This window comes from Ochlerotatus camptorhynchus, unplaced genomic scaffold (genome assembly GCF_037179485.1).
Source record: "Ochlerotatus camptorhynchus isolate MF236.1 unplaced genomic scaffold, CSIRO-AGI_Acam_v1.1 ptg000065l, whole genome shotgun sequence".
Taxonomy (NCBI): Eukaryota; Metazoa; Arthropoda; class Insecta; order Diptera; family Culicidae; genus Ochlerotatus; species Ochlerotatus camptorhynchus.
Window position 1 is genome coordinate 355,615 of NW_027040555.1, and position 20,928 is coordinate 376,542.

The following is a 20,928-nucleotide window of genomic DNA, read 5'->3' on the forward strand; positions in this document are numbered from 1 at the left end:
TGTAGTCGACGCAAGTGGCCGTTAGACCACGGTGGCTTTGGTGCGGAGTGGGCAATAGGTACAGCCATGAAATCCTAAATAATTTGATTTGTTTGATTTTTAGGAAAATTTCAAATAATTCTGACTAGAACATAAAGGATATTCTGATTAAAACATCAATTTAAGGAAAATCGTTATGCGGACTATTCCAAGAAAATGTAGAAGAGAGTTCCAAGCAAATTAATCATATTGTCGAGCAGTTTTGGAGGTCGTCCCAAAACTGCTCGACTATAGATTAATTCGCCAGTCATTTTTCGTAAATGCCGCATGAAACTAAAGATTTATCAAGCTTAGCGTGAATAAGACACTAGACGATAATCTAGAGGGAAAAATATCAACGTATTGTTCCACGGCAAAGTTTGATGAGCAGAAAACGACATTTTGAACTGCTCGAATGATCCATTCCGAAAAGTGTTCCAAGGAATGGAACTTTGCATACAGTTCTAATTGAATTCTCTGGAAAATTGCATGGGAATTTGGAGAAGAATTCTAAGGGAATTCTAAGAAAATTTACTAAGGGAATTCTGAGAAGAATACTAAGGAAATTTTCAGAATGTATTTAAGATTATGCTGAACTGAATTCTAGTGCAATTCTCTAGAAAGTTCTAGGAATAATTTTAGAGTACACCGTGAATATTCTGAGACATATTTTAAAGAAATTTTACACAAATTTTAAATAAATTTAAATTTGGGAGAGTTATTAAGGAAAAGAAGTGAATTGTGTAGATTCTATTAAGAAACACAACAATGTTTTAGGCGAACTCTGAAATGGGCTCTGAGTAAATGTTTGAATGATTTCAAGGAAATTTTTGAGAATATTCTAATGAAAATTTGTGAAGTGTTAAAATGAAAATATCAATGCGACAATTTTTCAAGACTCCGTGCATAAATAGTAGCTAATGATTCTAAAAATTTACTTCTCATGCATGGATACTTTTTAGCTCCCAATGCAATGTGTTTTGTTTTTTTTTTTAATATGTGTATCGGTTATCGTCCGTTGTTTCTGAATTTAAGTGTTGAATATTGATGTACGTATAACGTTCTGAAAACTTTGAACACCTGCCAGAAGCCTTAACCATGAAAATTATGAACATTATAGAAAGCGCAATGTCATCACGTAAAACCAAAACTAATCGATTGCAACATTGACAATGTTTCAATATTGTTATGGTTCTTTATTCACTTGTATGTAAATTTGTTCCAATAACTTTTTTAAAGTTACGGTAGACCTGTAAAGTTAGTATTTTTTGGAATAAATATATAATATCTATTATCTTCTCATCTTCATGCGTCACCTTGCACTTCAACTTTCCGAAACAATGTGTTGTTTGTTTGGTTCTCGTTCTCACATGCGCTATCTTTTCGGCCCTATCTGGTTTGCTGGTTGGCTTCCCTTCCCGTCGGACAACAAAAACATGCAACGAGTATAAATTGTGTTAGAAGTTGTTTCACACCGTAGGATACACTGTCTGTTTTTGATTTCTGTTTTGTTAAATTTTCAATCTCTGTCATGTTTTATTTATGTACAATCGACCATCGTTGATCGTTCTATTCCAATAACCATTCTGTTATCTTAATTTCAATTTTTTTTTAATACTGCAGTACAATTTTCTTACTTTCTTCTCATGCACTCTGGATTCTCACAGTAAAATAATTTCCTTCCACATTTGGTATCACGAACATATTTTATTCCTAACCATGTTCAAGTTTATAAATCTATTCATCTTACCTAATAGAAAAATGCTAATTTTGATTCGAATGGCAGTGTTGATTTAAGATACAGTTTTTGCTTTGAAAAGTTTCCGCATGTCTTGAGATTTTTTTTGGCAGCTTTCAAATTCTACTTCAGACTTACATGTAAATACAATATACATTTTCAGGTTGCTTCCACATTTGTAGTTGTTGTTGTAGGTTTTACGCTATTGTTTAAACATGTTTTATTTCTGGCGAAAACGAGAAAGCATTCAACTGTTTTTCATCATCAGGATGCAATGAGTTATTGTCTGTGGACGGTGATTTTCTCACGAGTTTTCCGTTTTATTTCTGTTGCTTTGAACTGAATTTGAGCTTTTATCGTTCAGTTTTTTTCACGTTAAATTGCTGGAGAAATGTAGCTTTTGGTGAAAAGTCAGCGGCAAAGGCAATGTGTGCTATCCTGAGGCAGTCTCGGTTCAGGATAAGCCTCCCGTTCTAGGAGAGGAGAGCTTTATTTTTTCCTGAGTAGGAAATTGTGTGCAAGTGGTAGCGTACAAGAAAGCTTGCATGCAGCCATACTGGATTTCGTGATAAATTTGACTAGATTTACCGCTCGCAGAATAACAGATAATTGCCTTTGCTACCGAAATTTCTGCGCTTTCTTCGCATTGAATGCCCCAATGTCATGACATTTGCTATCCTAAACATTTTACAATAAATTATTCCAATAGTCTATCGATAAAAAAAAGTATTCATTTAAGTATCACACTGGTTCGGATTTTCCTTATCGCTAATAGTATGTAAAATTTATGCCGTTCGTATGATAAAACATTCTGCTGAGATGTCAGTGTTCAAAAAAGTGTCATTTTGAGCTCTCGTGATGGTGCTCACCTTCATGGAAATCAAATTAATGGGATATTTTTGACTAATTAAACGTCGTTGACTCAGCACTTGAGAAATCGAAACAAATGAACGAGAGGGAGACAGAGAATGCGGAGATTAATACTTGTAGCATATCCTTAACCCTAGAGCGGATCTCTAGCCGCTCACGGCGGCTTGGTTTTATCTTTGAGACTAGATACGGTTGCCTGAGGATTGCCCCCGTGTAGGATGGCATAGAAAGGAGCCGGTGAGGGCTGTTGCTGCTGCTGTTGGTCACTTCCACTGGCACCAGCCGCTTCGATATCCTCACCGCAGATGGCAGGTTCACTGTGACTTGACGAGGGACTCGAATGTGCTTCGGCTGTGTCATCGTCCAGTTGTATGCTACTGTCTGCTGCCGATGGAATTGTAGGCAGGAAACGTACACCCAGTCGCGGTGGCGAACAGGAAAGCTCCTGCGAATCGTCCTGGACGGCCGATTGACGCACGAGACGGGGCTTACCACCCGGGATTGATTGACGAGCACCACCTAAAAGAAGAAAAGTTGACGGCATTGTAGTTCGAATTGATTTTTCGGAAAGCGTGAGCCAATCGAAGCCAACTAATTTGATTAATAGATTGGTAATTGCATCGTGAAATAGAAACTGTGAAGCGCGTGGAAATGTGTTCGTCAAAAAGTACTCCGCTATATAGCATATATATGCTTCGTAAAATGGGGGGAAATTCGATTTTACTATCCCGACAGGTTGTTCATATCGAACTATGAAGAAATTTCGTTAAGTAGCTTTAGAAAATTAATTCGCCACGTTTTTCGTAGTAAACGATTATTTCTAGCTCTGAAACTATAAATGTGTGGGATGGATGAAATGTGCAATTTTTGACGGTTATATAAAATTCGTACATAAGTAGAATGTTTTGAGATTAATATTTTGACTGATCCTCAAAATCGTTTCTCGTCAAACCTTCCAATAGTTCTTATTTACCTCAATAGCGTTGCCGACAACCGCCTTCTTCTATCTAACCAAGTGTTCAAGCAATTTTAAATCAAACGAAACACTAGCGCTTTCTGATGCGATAATTCTGACCGCTCGCTGTTCACTACTCAATATTTCATACCCATCTGATGAACTTTTCCAAAGATAGGAACCTTATTTCTAATCAGGTTAAGCAATCGATCCACTAGCACCTCCTGGAGAGCAAATTTTAAACTGAGCTTTCCATCATCCTGTCATATCCATCTGAACAACTTTACTACCTTGTGTCATTATAGTCGCTATATTCATAGCCTAGCGGATAGAATTTTGATCTATCAAAAAGCGGAACAATTGAAAAGGTACTATCAACTTTTATAAACAAAACATTGATTATTCTTTCCTCGCCAATCGAACGCAAATTACCAGATAGGAAACTTTCCCCAAATCTAAAGATGGTGTTAGTTTGCGAAGGTGAGTCTTGAGTCACAAGAAAACGGTTTCCGAAGTTTTGATCGCAATAGCTGATGTGCTCTCTTTTCTGTTGTTGGTCGTGATTTGCTCGATTGGTACCGCTAGACTATGAATATAGCGAATATAGTGTCATGTGTGTGGAAGCAATTAGATGTCATTTTCGTAGACGAAAATCAACAAGCAAACAACTGTGGCTGGTTTGCAAACTGTGATATCGCAGCTTGGAATATCAAGCTAACAAAACGCACCAGCTGCAAATCTCACCAAACGGTGGTGAGATTAAGTTTAATGATTTTTGCTTTACACCCTAACACAACCGAAGCTTCCATAGTAGCTGGCAGCAGTTCATTCGTGTCTGCCATCCGTGAAGAATAAAAAGAGATAGCAAACTATACATTCTCTTTCTAAGAAAACGATGTGAAACAAAATCATTTTTGCGTCGAGTCAGCTCTCAGCTTGATTGTTGCACGTTGTGAATAGTCTCGCAATATCAAAGGAGCTTGTAAAATCAATATCAAGCATGATATTTTGTTCCAATATCACGCTTGATATTGAGAGCGTTTGAGAGTGGAAAAATATTATTTCATTGATGATTTTGCCAACACTGTTTCCCACGGCCGTAAAACAGGTAAATTAATAAAATTGGTCCTAGAAAAAACTTCTAGAAGACTTATTTGAACAAATTTCTGACCGGAAAATGGACACTGGAATCTACTGGGTGAACTTCCGTGTAGTGAGAAAACTAATTAGCTTCACTATTTTTTCCAATTATGGCTTGCAAAAAGTGCCAAAAAAAACCGTTTTGGACTCTGAACGCATCGTTTGTCGTGGATTTTGTGCTGACACATTCCACGTGATCTGTGCCAAAGTTAATGTCGAACTTCTCGATCAACCTGGGTTGTACGAAAATAACGTGTTCTGGATGTGCAATCAATGTGCGGCGCTTTTTCAAACGGCCACTTCCACGATATCGTGAGCCGTGACGTCAATCAAACTTCTGTGACGCCGAATGCGGTGGATTCGATGAGGGAGGATATTGAAAAACTGAATTCAGCTTTTAATGCTCTAGCAGCAAAAGTCGATTAAATGATTCCGACAAGCTCTACGTTGGCCCAGAAATGATCGCTTTGATCCTGTTCGTGGCACCCTAAAACGTCGCCTTACTTCGTCTATCTCTGATAACAAACCCATACTAAGTGGGAAAAAAAGCTCCAATCGACTCTATCAGAACCGTTGACTTGAATGAAGATCTGGTGTGTACTTATCTGCATTCCATCCCAGTACTACGAATGACGGAATTTTATCTCTTGTCTCTGAGTGTCTGGGTCTGAAGAAACACAAGAAACCACGGGTTACAAAATTGGTTCCCAGAGGAATAGTTCCATCCACGTTGAACTACGTTTCCTTCAAAGTCGGCGTTAATCAAAATAAACGGGATGTTGCCCTTTCCTGCGATTCGTGGCCAGAGGGTATTCAATTCCGTGAGTTCGATGATTCCCGGTCGAAGAAAGTCACCAAAATCGCTCGAATGGGTCCGACTGACAGCAGTATCAGGATACTTCCCTTTCGAGGACTGACGCACTGATGAGAGGACCTGGGACGCAACAACACAGCGCTTTGGAAGCCTCTGACCCACCCGAAGCAGTCGAGCCGCTAGAAGATCCAATCAACCGAAGTCGTCCTGGTCCAGCTATCGGTAATGGCGACGAGGTCTTCTAGCCTGTACCCACAGGCAAGTATCATAATATACCTAAACCTCCATCCTCTGAGCCACTTTACGCTTCCAGCAACGATAACGTAACTCGAATAATTGGGCAGTCTATACAACATTCATCTACTCTGGGACGCAGTGATGTCATCATCTTGGAAGCCACCGATCCTCTCACAACAGTCGTGCCTCTGCAGCCGTCGTTCATCAGTCGTCCCGACCCTCTGTGTGTGCTAGGAGACGTGGTCTTCCGACCGTACACAGCAGGCAAGTCCGATCTTCTTATGACCGGTTTCAGCGCTACAACGATCAACCATGATTCTTCACTTACCAGCATAACTCTGGGACGCAACGATGATAACTCCATGGAAGCCCTTAATCCCCCAACCCCAGTCGAGCTTTTCCCGACTTCGTTCACCAGTCGTCCTGGCCCTGTGTGTGGGATTGGAGATGGGGTCTTCAAACCCGCTATTCACGATGTTTCCACGATCTCCAAGAATAATGCTGCTACCTCTACTGCTTCTAGACCACCACCATCAGCATCAAGACTCATCGTGGATAGCACTGTGGAAGCCCCCGATTTCTCTGCCTCAGCCGCGCTTATTCCAGCCAGCGCTCAGCATAGTCGTCCCGGCCCTGCGTGTAAATGTAGGTCTGGGGTCTTCCAACCAGCTATTACTGGCAAGTATACTGACGATTCAGCCTCATCAACTTCTAGCTGTGTTTCCGGTTCTGCGGCCTCCGCATTAGCCACAACATGTCTATGCATCCGTCTTGCCAACTGCCAACAGGTTTATGCCGCCACCTGCTCTTCCTCGGATCTGGGACACCCTAAAACAGGCACTGAGGAAGCTTCCGAACCTCCCAACCCAGTCATGCTTGCTGTTAACATCCGCCATCTTCATCATCCCGGTCCTGTGGTCGGTGATGGTATCGGGGACTTCCGGCCTGCAACATCAGGCGAGTATGATTGCGATTCCGAGCTTTCAGTAACTGATGTCCTTTCGATTTCCAGCTCCCGTGATTGATCCTCGAATGGTCTCAGGATCTACTACCAAAACGTTTGTGGGCTGAGGACTAAAATCGACTCGTTTTTCCTGGCTGTTGGGGAGGCCAAATATGATTTGATTGTGGTGACAGAAACGTGGCTGGACGACCGAATTTACTCATCGCAACTTTTCGGGTTACTCTATTCCGTCTTCAGAACTGACCGGTCTCCCCTAAACAGTCAAAAATCGCGCGGTGGTGGAGTCCTGATTGCAGTATCAACGAGACTAGCCAGCTACGTAAGTACGTCATCCATTTCCGACTGCACAATCATCCGTGAGCATGTGGAATTGTTAAGCTCGATTTCTTCACAATTAAGTCCCTGCTCTCCCGCTTTCGTATTTGGCGACTACAATCAAGCTGGGTTGCATTGGCACTTTACAGACAGTGGCACACCATTAATCGATCCACTGCGTTCACATATGTCGGTTGCTTGCTGTGCTCTTTTGGACGGTTTTAAGTTTTACGGGTACACACAAGCGAATACTTGTCCGAACCGAAATTGACGTTTGCTAGATCTTGTCCTGGCAAATGATTCCGCATTACCGGGTACTTCTGTTTCCTTGCCGGTCGAGCAACTGATTGATCTAGATGCCGATCATCCCGCTCTCGTCGTGTCATTAGTTTGCCTTCACTGATTGTTTTTACGCCGTCATCTGAGTGCTACTCTTTGGAATTTCGCCGAGCTGATTATGTTGTATTGAACAATGCCCTTGCGGGAATTGATTGGCAATTTATCGAAACAGCCGCTAGCTTTAATGATGCTGTGGATTTTTTCAGTGCTGCACTGGAAAATGCTTTTTTTTTTAACTCTTTATTTGTTCCAAATTCAAAATAAATTACATTTCATTTTTAACCTAGGTGCTCCAGTTACTACAGTAACTTACCAGCCTTAATTGTTATGATATGTATCTAAGTGTTTTTACATTGTTCCTGTCTTGGCAATTCAGTATTTTAAACAGGTTTTTTTTAAACCTGCCTGTCAGTATAACAATTGATATCTTAAAACTAAACACTAAAACTAAATCTTATCTAAGTATAAAGGGAATTAATCGTTGCAATTGAGGATTGTAACGATTTTTGCCGGAAATTATTAATTATTTTGTTGGACATTTGTGCTAAAGTCTCAACATTCGAAATTCTATGTACTTCGGTAGTACTGTACCAGGGAGGCAACTTCAAAATCATCTTCAGAACTTTGTTCTGAATCCTTTGAAGTGCTTTTTTCCTGGTAGTGCAGCAACTAGACCATATTGGCACAGCGTAAAGCATGGCTTGTTTAAATATTAGAAGTTTATTCGTCAGGCAAAGTTTGGATTTTCTGTTTATAAGAGGATACAAACATTTTATATATTTGTTACATTTGGCTTGAATGCCCTCAATGTGATCTTTAAAAGTTAATTTTTGGTCAAGAACTAATCCAAGATATTTCACTTGGTTTGACCAGGAAATTGGAACTCCGTTCATAGTGACTATGTGACTACTACTAGGTTTCAAAAACGAAGCTCTAGGCTTATGTGGAAATATTATAAGTTGAGTTTTGGAACCGTTGGGAGAAATCTTCCATTTTTGTAAATAAGAAGAGAAAATGTCTAAACTTTTCTGCAGTCTGCTGCAAATAACACGAAGACTTCTTCCTTTAGCGGAAATGCCTGTGTCATCAGCGAACAAAGATTTGTGGCAACCCTGAGGCAAATCAGGGAGGTCCAAAGTGAAAATGTTATACAATATAGGCCCAAGAATGCTACCCTGAGGAACTCCTGCTCTAACAGGTAGTCGATTGGATTTGGAATTTTGGTAATTTACCTGCAGAGTTATGTCAGTTAAATAATTCTGAACTAATTTCATAATGTAAAGTGGAAAATTAAACTTTTTCAATTTAGCAATCAAACCTTCATGCCAAACACTGTCGAATGCTTTTTCTATGTCTAGAAGAGCAGCTCCAGTTGAGTGGCCTTCAGATTTGTTTGAACGAATTAAATTGGTAACTCTTAAGAGTTGATGAGTAGTTGAATGCCCATGGCGAAATCCAAACTGCTCATCTGCAAAAATTGAGTTCGTATTGATGTGAAGCATCATTCTATTTAAAATCATCTTTTCAAAAAGTTTACTTATTGGATGGTAGCTAGAAGCTTCAGCTGGATTTTTATCCGGCTTCAAAATTGGAACAACTTTTGCATTTTTCCACTTATCAGGAAAGTATGCCAAATGGAAACATCTGTTAAATAATTTTACCAAGAAAGACAAGGTACTCTCTGGGAGTTTTTTGATGAAGGTATAGAAAATTCCATCATCACCTGGAGCTTTCATGTTTTGAAACTTTTTAGTTATAGACCTTACTTCGTCCAAATCAGTCCCCCAGGATCATCAAAAATATTTTCCCGAGAGAAAATATTCAGATAATCCCGAGCAACCTGATTCTCAATAGGACTAGTAAGACCCAAACTGAAATTATGGGAACTCTCGAATTGCTTAGCAAGTTTCTGAGCTTTTTCCAAATTTGTGATCAAAATTTTACCACCTTCTTTAAGCGCTGGAATAGGCTTTTGAGGTTTTTTCAAAATTTTTGTGAGTTTCCAAAAGGGTTTGGAACTCGGGTCTAATTTAGAAACATTATTTTCAAAAGTTTTGTTCCTCAGGACAGAGAATCGTTTTTTAATTTGTTTTTGTAAATCCCGCCAGATAACTTTCATGGCAGGATCGCGTGTTCTTTGATATTGTCTCCTACGGGCATTTTTAAGACGGATCAAGAGCTGAAGATCGTCGTCTATTATAATTGAATCGAATTTAACCTCGCATTTTGGTACTGAGGCAGCTCTTGCTTCAACTATAGAAGTAGTCAGAGATTCAAGAGCATAATTAATTTCATCTTTGGTTTGCAAAGGAATGTTTGGATCGAAGTTATATTCCATAAATGTTCGATATTGCTCCCAATCAGCTCTATAGTAATTGAAAATAGAGCTGTTGGGATTACAAATTATTTCTGGGGATATTTCAAAAGTTACTGGAAGGTGATCAGAACCGAAGTCAGCATGGGTAACCAATTGGCTACAAAGTTGACATGAATCAGTTAAGACCAAATCAATAGTTGAGGGATTTCTTGCAGAAGAAAAGCATGTTGGATATTGAATAGTGTAATAACCTGCAGAACAATCATCAAACAGAATATTACCATTGGAATTGCTTTGAGCATTATTCCATGAACGGTGTTTTGCATTAAAATCACCAATAATAAAGAATTTAGACCTATGACGGGTAAGTTTCTGGAGGTCACCCTTGAGAATTTTTTTTTTGCTGGCCTACGCATTGGAATGGCAAATAGGCAGCTATAAACGTAAGTTGTCCAAATTTTGTTTCAACAGAAACTCCCAAAGTTTCAAAAACTTTGGTTTCAAATGAAGAAAGAATTTTATGTTTGATTCGTCTATGAACAATGATGGCAACGCCACCACAGGGTCCATCAAGACGATCATTTCTATGAATTAAATAATTTGAGTCCTTCTTAACCTTATGGTCAGGTTTAAGGAACGTTTCAGTTATAACGGCAATATGCACGTTATGAACTCTCAAAAAGTTAAATAGCTCGTCTTCATTATCTTTAAGAGATCGAGCATTCCAATTTAAAATACTTAAAGCTTTAAAATCCATTACTGAATTTTAAAGTCATGAAAATATTATCAGCAAATTTTACTCCAGTTTGAAAAGCATCAAACATGAAGTTAGATTTAAGCATATCAGAAATCATTTCAATTAATGAATTCTGTAAAAATTCCATTTTAGGAGCAGTAATGCTTCCTAAGTCAAAATTGTCAAAATTTCCGTTAGAACGTTGGTTAGTATTTTGATTGCTGCCCACTGCAATAGCAGCATAGGTAGCTCCATTAACTCGCTGAACATTGTTAGCATCGAGGGAAGTAGGTACACATGAAACATTTCAAGCAGGGGAGATATTTGTACCTACAGGTACGAATGTAGAATTTGTTCCTCGCTGACCGTTGTTAACAGCAGAGGAATTTGTACCTGGTCGGAAACGTGGAGCGTTTCCTACCTGACGGTTAGAACAAGATTGTAGGATCGCTTTGCGAGTCTTACATTCCCAAAAATTGGATTTGTGGTTTTCACCACAATTTGAACATTTAAATTTCTTAGGATCTTCCTTCACAGGACAGTCGTCCTTTGCGTGAGAGGAATCACCACAATTCATGCATTTAGCTGGCATGTAGCAATTTTTAGTTCCGTGACCCCATCCCTGGCACTTACGGCACTGAGTGAGGTTTTGGAAATTTCCTCCAGTCTTCCTGAAGTGTTCCCACTTCACTCGAACATGGAGCATAAGGCTAGCTTTTTCTAAGGTCTTAAGGTTGTTTAGTTCACTAGACTTGAAGTGAACTAAATAAAAATCATTAGAAATCCCGTTGCGCGAATCGCCAGGACGGGATTTCATTTTCATTTTGATTACTTGGAGTGGCACAACTCCAAGTAATTTTGCCAGTTCATCTTTGATCTGATCCAAGGATTCACCACTGGGCAGTCCTTTCATGACAACCTTGAACACACGTTCAGTTTTGGTGTCGTAAGTAAAAAATTTGTGCTTCTTCTCAGCAAGATACTTGAGAAGACATTTAAATCCGTCCAAGGTTTCAGCCAATACACGGCATTCACCCCGACGTCCAATTTGTAGTGAAAACTTAACTTTCACGAAATTCAAAAGTTCCATGCGAAGAGCATGGAAATCGGCAGTGGTTATCACAATAGGGGGAATCTTTTCCTTCTTGGCATTAAACCGGGAAAGTTTACTAGAATTTTTCTTGGATGATGGATCATTCTCATCATCCGTGAATAAATCAAATTGATTACTCAAATTAATTTCATCAGAAGGGGGGTCAAGAGTTTGCCCCTTTCTTTTGCGTTTAGGCGCCATGGCGGCAGTAAATTTTTATCCAAATCGACCTCCAAGCAGATTACTATAATAATCTGAAGGATCGAAGAGGAATTTTCCAATTCGATATCCAAGAAGGATTACCTCGGGTAGGGTCCAAACAAGGATAGAAGAGGAATAAGAGTTGAACAAGGTAGAAAATTTTTACAGGTTGAGCACTGAAAAGTGCTGTTTAAATTTGTTGTAGCTTTAGGTAGTAGTAACACTTCCTTAAGCAAAAAGCAAATAGATCCGCACGGCAAGAGAGCACGATGCGGACTGTAACCCAACTATTGTGTTGCTCCTCTGGTCATGACCAACGTGATCATCTCAAAGAGAAAGCAGTAGGGTAGTTGTTGCGTGCTGTACCATCATCAGCATTGTTGACGGCTACTCCCGCCTTGAGTTGTCACATTCGAAGTGTTTTTATGTTACTTCATACGCGAAGTTAGCAATTTTCAGAGTTGGTTGGAAATGCTAACATGAAGCTTTAGTGTGATAATTTATTTGCTAGAGAATGATCTTTTAGAAGAGAGTAGGTGGATATTTAAATTATCCACTTTTTGGATAATGGTGGATATTTAAAAAATCTACTTTTTTTACATATCTATAACAAGCTTACACTCTATTCTACTGCTTCAAAAAGAACTATGTTCCGTCAACTGTGTGCAAAGTTATTAGCAAATGAGCAGTTAATTACCAAAACTGTGTATGCCATGCATGGATATAATATTCAACAAATATATGTGTATTTATGGTTTGAACAACAGACTTTGTGGAATATTTTTAATCAGTAGGAGATTATAGATTATTTTTTTTTGTATTGATCACAGTGGCAGCATACACTTGTTTAAACTCTACACTGGACCCCTTTTATTGATAAATTTTGCTTCTATGAGCCTCTATTTAAAACAACACACAGACGTTCCTAGGCTATGGTGCCCCTTTGGTCACTGTTGTCTTTGTGTTGATCTAAATAGTTTTGATAATATAATTGCGCATTCTTGTTTTTTATAGGTTGATTTTTGTTCCAGTCTTGTCTTCTGTCGTCACTTATTTTGTCATTTTGTCTTGTGTATTAACTCCAACTTGTCTTGTGTATTGGGTCAACTTGTGTCTATTGTCCTTCCCCATCTGTTTTTAAACTCGTTCTGCTACTCTGTTATGACTAATTTCATTGATATATAAAAATAGTAAAATCAATTATAGGATGATATGGTTATTTCTACTAAATAATGAATTATTGACAATTACCTCTCATGGTCCTTGGCTCCACTATGATTTTAACTTACACTTTTTGATTATTTATCAAATACCTCTCCGAGTATACAACTCACAGATGCTTTGTTGATTTCTGGTCTTTAATGGATTGGCCATGAATTTGTTTGATATCCTGTTCGAAGTAATTCTATTCCTTCTCCTTATTCCATTGAAATAGCGTTATTTCTTTGAGTTCCAGCTTGTACGTGTCTCATGTCACGTAAAGCATACATAAAGGTAGATTAGTATTAGTTGTACTTGATCCAAACAATAGAAAGAAGCATAGATATATAAGTAGGAAATTAAAACTAATATATAACTAAAAGTGCAATGGATGAGTGTTAGTTCCGGGATCAATTTAGTGTTAAGAATTATGTTAGTTTTTATCCGTATTCAGCCCTGCCGGCCCATCCAGCACTATTTGCAGCAATTGTGATTAGATTATGTGACACTGCTACTACTACTATGTTAGATGAATGACTTGTCAATTTTCGTTAGAGAAGAATACTGTTTTCTAACGCAACGCAATGTTTCAGTGAAGGTGTCTTTCAATAAATCACTCAATCAATTAATGTTTTGAAAATTTGCTCAAAAGGGTTTAGTTGACACATCATACCTTACCGAAAACTAAAGCACAACAATCCTAATTCTTATTTCAAACCTATCAACATATTTAAAACATCTTTCCTAAAACTTAACTTATTCGCAAGCGCCTGACTAAAGATATGACTTTCGCTATTGACATTGCCTGTACTTAACAAATATACTAAATAGGAAGATTTATTATACAACTTTAAAGGCAGTTTCTTCCCTAAGCGGACCCCCACGTCTCATCTCTTATGTCAATTGACTTTCTGAATTTTCTTATTGAAGTTCATTTGATGAATATTTAGTCTTATTTACTACATAACTGAGATCTCTAATCTACCTAAACAATCATAACCCATGCTTGTAAACTAAAATTTAACGTGTTTCAAGTACTTTTGGCTTTTATTTTCATTTTGCAGCGTTTGCTGGAGCAATGGGAGCGCAAGTCAATCCAATGCCGAAGATAAAGGTAATGGCTGAATAGTCAACGCGGACCATTTATTATATATTAGTTCGTTCCAGGTGACACCTTCAAGTGACTAAAATGCTTCACTTTGAAGTTAGTTTCCTAGCTGATTTTTAAATTACATAGGATATATGGTCCAACTATGCTCACACGTTTCCACTATGTCGCACCACAAAAATACGTATGGGTATGTCACAATAGAAGCACACCACAGTGGAAATCCCGAGCCAAAGTTCAAACATTTATCCCAAATCAAAATGAAGTACGTATGAGATTAGTTACAATACCATGTACAAAAATGGTGTTTAACATTGTTCCCTGAGTAATACTTCAAAGAAAACAACAATGAAAGCTTGTCACGCAAATAGAAGGAGCACTGTTGGGCATTTTATGAAATATTTCAATAGTAAAATTCCCTTGCAAACCCAAATAAATTTATCTGCGTAAAAAAAAAAGAGTGATTTGCGGGAAAACTCGCCAGTATCACATACAACGTCAGTTCCTATGCGTAAGCGTACTACGACGCGGCTCTCAAACAAAGGAGTAACAAGTGTGATACTATCACTGCTGGACTAGATCTTTGGTTTCTCATGTAGTGGTTCATCAGAGAGCAGAAGCTTAGTAATCCCCATTGCTTGCGCATGGTGCAATTCTATCGCGGCATAAGGCAGCAACGTTGGCCATAAACCAACCGTCTCCAACACTCCAATATAAAGCATGAAATTAAGCACGCCCACCAACAGCAAGGTGCAAAAACTAGCCAAGGAGGGGGTAAAAGATTATAGAAAATAGTTACATGGTTATTACTTTTATTATTTATTATGGTTTCAATGAAAAACATTCCATATTTCAATGAGATGAAGAAATGGACACCTAGTGTCTTCAGCAAAGTTTCTGGTATTGATATTTTCTAAAACTTTACCCAAGATAACGTTACTGAATATGAAATTTTTGAAAACAAAGTTTTGGATCTCTCTTCCTGAAAGATTATTCATTGATCTTTCAATGTCAACATAAAATTTTCATTTCCAGAATCTTTCCCCAAGGCAGTACTTGGTTAAAATGTAAGATTCACGAGATAATGATCTTTGACTGTCTTTTCACAATTCTGGACCACTGTGCGTCGGGTAGTCGGTGGAATAACTCCCACTCCGGGTCAGAGAAATCATGTATGATAGAAAAAATTTGTTGCGAAACTTCTTTCTCTTTTACGCTACCCTTATGAAATTTGATCAACGGCAAGGGACACAATCTAAAAAAAATTCCTGAGTACTTTCATACGTCAAAATACAAGTACTACTACTAGCTGAATAGCTACGTTGAATATTTAATGGCACGATGCTGCTGTTCAGTGTTTGACGAAAAAACTGTCGAACTACGCTGTTAGTGTATACTGTTTGAAAAAAGAACTTTTTTTAATCCAACGTAATAAAATACTTACACACAAAACAATCATGTACGACTTTTATAGCGCACACATCAATCACGTAAAAAACAAGATGTAGGGGAAATGGCTCTAATGTTGGCCAATGGATCTAAGATTGGGCCCATCGCTAAAAATCTGCTATTTATCAATTTTATCAAGTTGAACGCGTCATTGGGACGGTACTAATGGATATTATTGGTCGCTATTGAAAATTTATTCGATTGCTGAATTTATGTATGGGCCCAAATTAGGGGCATTTAGGCCGACATTACATCTATTTCCCCTACCTACAAAATAAAAAACGTTAAAAAAGTTGTACTCACTGGTATGATGTGGATGTGCAATCCCATCGACTTTCAGCCCGGGAAGCACCACCGAATTGCTGGCACTGGATCGCGATATCCTCCACGTGCCGGTGCTTTGCGTGGCGGTCGATCCGGACGAATCGTTGCGCGAGCTGGACAGATTCGAATCCTGCGAGGTCTTTCGCGTGATCAACCACGACGTGTGCCTCCGCCTGGGATCCAGCAGCCGCAGTGGAATTCCGCAGTGATGCTGAGCATGTCGCCAGGAGTCCGATCTGGATGAGCTAAAGTTCTCACTGGACGATACCGACCCGGCACGCTTGTGCTGCTTCTGCTGTATTTCTGCGATTTGATAAGCATACTGGTCACCGTTCCGTCTGCCACGACGACCTTCGTTACGTTGACCCAGGTTACACAGTAACCGGCGCCACGTTTTGGAAAATGTACTCTGCTGTTGAAGGCGCCGGCGTAGGTTTTCCTGCTCCATTAGTTTCGCCGAACAGTTGCACGTTTGGCCAGGTAGCAGCGGCGGAAGCTCGCGGGAAGATCTTTCCACCAACGAATTAGTGTTCGCCGGGGTGTGACGATTGCTGAAGTTGGAACTGTGACGACAGCGACCGATACCTCGCGTCACCCGTGACTCCTCAATTGCCTTGCATATAAGGACGCAGTCTTTCTTGAACTGTTTGGTTAGAATGGCATAGAGGAACGGGTTGCAGCAGGAATTTAGAGGTAGAATGAACACGGTGAATACTTTGGCTTGCTCTAGAGAGATAAGGTGCAGTCCAAAAACGGCAGTCAGTGAGAAGAACGCTATCGGAGACCAACAGATGAAGTCGGTGAAGACTAGAAGAGCCATCCGCTTTGCTATTCGTGAATCGTTCGAGTTCCACGCCTGGGAACCTCGGATTGCGCAGTACATTTTCAAGTAGCAGCCCATCAAGGTCAGGAAAGCTACACCATTGATAAACATGAGGAATACAACGTAGGCTAAGCTACCGGTTCCATTTGTTACTTCAAATGGAAGACAAACAGCAAACACTCGGTAGTCAGATACGCCGAATAAGGGTAGGATTGCCATCGTAATGGCAAATGTCCATCCGATGGTCATAATGTAGCCAGCATGTCTCAGCGATAGCCTTTTATTCAAATGCATGGCATGGGTAATTGCATAGTTTCTTTCCAGGGTAATCACAGCTAGGGTATAAACGGAAAGTTCCGATGAAAGCACCGCCAGGAATCCAGATAGCTTACACCCAGCGCTCATCTGCCACGGAATTGCATACATGCGAAATTCACCCAGCGTTGAAGCATCTACGACCGCGAGAAATCCCAAGTAGATTCCCATGAAGAAATCTGCAGCGGCCAAGTTGCACACCAAAAATCGTGGCACGTCCATTTTTGATCGGGAGAAGATGAGCACAAACACGACCGTCCCATTTCCAAGCATCGCCAGAAGAAATACGACCCAGACACCGCACCGGAGCGTCCACCAATCGAACAGGTCCTGACATGGCATGAATGGACCCGGCTCCGGAACGCACTGAATGGTGCCTGGTTGTGCGGTGGGGATTGGATGACCGGCGCCACCTTCCTCTTCGAAATACTCCTCCGGATAGGTTGGCATTCCGCCTGGATAGTATTCGGGACCGTAGGCGTGCAGCAGGTCGTTGATTTGGGTGCCGAACTTTTTGCTCAGATTGTCTGGAAAATTAAAAGGAAGAGGTGGATAAGTTTTCATTGCATTTTGAGTTTGTAGGTGTACGTGAATTTTCTTCATGCATAGCTGAAATCGTTAGTCGAAGATAGATAGCTTTAAGGGAATTTTGCGTTGAAAATATGAGGAAAAAATTATAAATATTATCGAAAAATAACGCGAAGAGAATAAAGGTTAGTGTTAATGTTAGTGTGTGATCAGAGGTGAACCAGCCTTTAGGCTGAAAACCTCTTAAATAAAGAAAACAAATGTTAGTGCAAAAGAGTGGTAATAATTTCTCACACGAAATCTTTATAGTTTCAGAGTTTGGTGCCATCAAACATACGAAGAGGCAAGGCCAAATAACCATAATAGTGGCCATTTGTGGATTCTTTCAACTTTCACCTTAATCAGCTTGCGTGTACCTCGGGTTTTTCTTCGCCAAAAGTTAGTATGAGTGCTTACATTCATCAATCGGTTGTTTTTAAAATATTCTATCGGGGAAAATGTTAATGAATAAATGCTTTCAATATTTTCCATTCAAATATTAGCGGACGGCTCTGAACACGGGTAGAAGAAAAAATCTCAGTCATTAACTCCCAAACACGAAGCCTCCGGTAAAATGTGTATCGGCAAATTGGAAATTTCTTAACATCATTGCTCAGTAATTTAACGATAGATTTTAAATCTATTGATAGGTCTTTAAATTTATTGATAGATCTTGAAAATTTAAGTTTGAAATGGAGCCAGTAGATTTAAAATTCGTCAATAGATGGCTGAGCTATGATTTTTCAAACATTACAGGTTTGCCGTACACATTTTTCCGGAGGCGTCGTGTTCAGAGTGTAAAAAATTATGATTTTAATTTTAAAAAAATAGTGTGGATATGCATTGCATAAGAGGCAAAAACATTATAATTTTGTTCCCACAATATCGTTCCAGTATCAAATTAGCAATTACGGTATCAAATCAATAAAATAAAATTGGTGAAGTTCTTTGTTTGGTATTGAAACATCATTATTTCTTGACATTTTACCTGTTATCTCATGCTCATCCATATCACCATTAGATATCAATAGCAAATTTTCTACCCGGACATGGAACATACAAGTATTCAGAAACATACTTCGAAAATTTTGTTAGATTTCGCTACTCCGAGACCGGGACTGACACAACTCACATACAATTAAATTCAATTGATCGCAATACTTACGCAATTGCGGCCAGATGTCGTTGTAGCTATTATTCCACAAACTCATGTCGAACTCGTTGTCAATCGGAAAGAGGACCTCCTCCTTGATGGGATGATGCTTAGAAACTTTGGGAGCCCTCGCCACCAGCTGCAGAAACGAACAGCAGTGGTAGGCGTAGGAAAGTGCAAGCGTCTGAATACGGGGAAAGGACTCCGGTGGAGGGAATTCTCTCAGGTTAGGGTTGTTGAATGTCTTCAGGTGTAGTAGACGTGCCAACCCTGCCGTGGGCAGATGGGGAAACAAATTATTCCCTAGGTTTCTGTAACGAGAAGAACACAAGGACGGTGTTATGTGTGGGTTTACTACCGAAGAGCGCAGATCAAACAACGAGACATACAAATCTTCCAGCTTGACTAGTGGCCGGAAGGTGTCCTGGTGAATGAAGTAGATACGGTTTGCTTCTATGTCGCTGTTTTCCCGGTGGCACCAGAGAGACGACAGAAATTGGCGTGGGTTGTTATGGAACGAAAAAGAAACAAGCAGAAATTCAATTTAATCTCGCCTAGTTCGCGCCACAGTTCCCATTCCTATTCCCGTTCGTTCAGGAGATTTTCCTTTGCTTCCGGGTGTGATTTATTTGCTTACTTACAGGACTTGCAATCGAGAGAGGCCAACGAATGCATCGTACGGGATCGATTCGATTTCGTTATTGGATAGCAGCAGATCGTGCAGCTGGCCGAGACTAGAGAAGGGGGCTCCGTGCACTGAGCTTATACTATTACCGGCTAAATCTCTGAAAGTGGAGCAAAGATGACGGTAATCATTCATTAGGGATGGCTCTTGGATTCTTTCTTCTGACTTCTTGCCCGAAAGCTATCTGGAACGAGCATCAACTTACAAAACTCTTAAATCACGACAGTTTGTCACATTTGGAATGCTTCTCAATCTATTGGATTTCAAGTCTCTGCAGGCATGAAAAAGAAGTCATAGTTATATATTTGTTGAAGTTTTATGATTTTTTACAAGCTAAAATACTTACAAACTCCTTAAGCGTGGCGAAGTCTTACAAATATGATCAGGTAGTTTGGTAAGGTTGGCTCTATCGATCCGCAGCACTTCCAGCGAAGTGCAGCCATCTAGTGGAGGTAGTTCTTGAAGGCCCCGAACATCGGAAAGAATTCTTTGAAAACGTAAAATGAGCATTCCTGTAAAAACTCGAGCATGCAAATACTACTTACAACTTTCGAAGCCGTGACATATTCTGTAGTGCACCTGGCTTGATGCCAACTAGTGGATTAGATTTGAGCTCAAGTGTGACTAGACTTTTGGGGAAATCATCCTTCGAGATCCATCGGATACGGTTTCCTGATGCCGACCTGTGTGACGTAGATGTTCCACGCATTGTTGTTGTTTTTTGAAAGTATAAAAGAAGTCAAGAACAATAGAATGAGAACAGTTTCAAAGTAACTGATGAAGCACTTTTTATATTTTCCCCTCAGTTTCCTTCTATCTAACAATGGCCCGAAGATAAATCTTTCAATGAAGACGAAAGCTTATGAATAATGAATGAGAAATTTTTCTCAAACTGTCCAAATAGACGATGGTTGCTGAACGGTCAGTTCTAACCTAAGTTCTGGTAGTAAATTCCCCCATTCACGGCTAATAACAAGGAAAAGATTTCGTGAAGATTCGAAAGTTCCATGCCCCAGCAAGAGACGGACGATGAACGGAAGTAGGATCAGTCGTGGAAAATTGTACCCCTGACCGCGCTGTTTGGCCAAGGGTTGGTAGTATAAATTTCACATAAATTAAATTTAATTGTACCACGCTGCTGCTGTAATGGATGGCACAGACTTGAGAAAAACGTGAAACGTCTTTGCCACCCAATGCGGAGACAACACACAAAGAAAGCATTTCCTGTACAACTCTTTTTAGACCTGGCTGGCTGGCTGGCTGTCGTCAAAAGGAGGTCACAAGTCAGACGAAGCGCCATGAAATCAAGCAACAACGTTTCCATTTTAATGAGATGGAGCCTGTGGCCTAAGTGAATGGCTATAGCATTGCAAAACTGTTGAAATGAAACCTTTGTTTTGTATTCTTCTCCACGAATGCTCACAATTAACACGCCATGTTTCATGGAAAATATGCTCAGCATTTCATTTATCAGGATGTGATGTTTCCATATCCAATGGGTTAAGAGGTTCGTTGGTCATATTTGTCGCACTTGTGACGCACTTTGGCCATCACTGGGTTAAGGTCA

General features: G+C 39.7%; 1 protein-coding gene across 2 annotated transcripts in view; it reads right to left on the reverse strand.

Annotated features, from left to right (window-relative positions):
* Positions 1 to 1,204: 1,204 nt before the first annotated feature.
* rk (rickets) overlaps positions 1,205 to 20,928 on the reverse strand; it is a 298,721-nt gene continuing 278,997 nt past the window's right edge. For both annotated transcript variants that reach the window (XM_065216633.1, XM_065216632.1), the window contains 8 exons: positions 19,907 to 20,044; positions 19,708 to 19,848; positions 19,567 to 19,632; positions 19,318 to 19,461; positions 19,066 to 19,137; positions 18,689 to 18,987; positions 15,798 to 17,483; positions 1,205 to 3,145 (listed from right to left, as the gene is read on the reverse strand). In XM_065216633.1, coding sequence (XP_065072705.1) covers positions 2,781 to 3,145; positions 15,798 to 17,483; positions 18,689 to 18,987; positions 19,066 to 19,137; positions 19,318 to 19,461; positions 19,567 to 19,632; positions 19,708 to 19,848; positions 19,907 to 20,044 — 2,911 coding nt within the window. In that variant the 3' untranslated portion in view covers positions 1,205 to 2,780. The remainder of the gene's footprint in view (positions 3,146 to 15,797; positions 17,484 to 18,688; positions 18,988 to 19,065; positions 19,138 to 19,317; positions 19,462 to 19,566; positions 19,633 to 19,707; positions 19,849 to 19,906; positions 20,045 to 20,928) is intronic.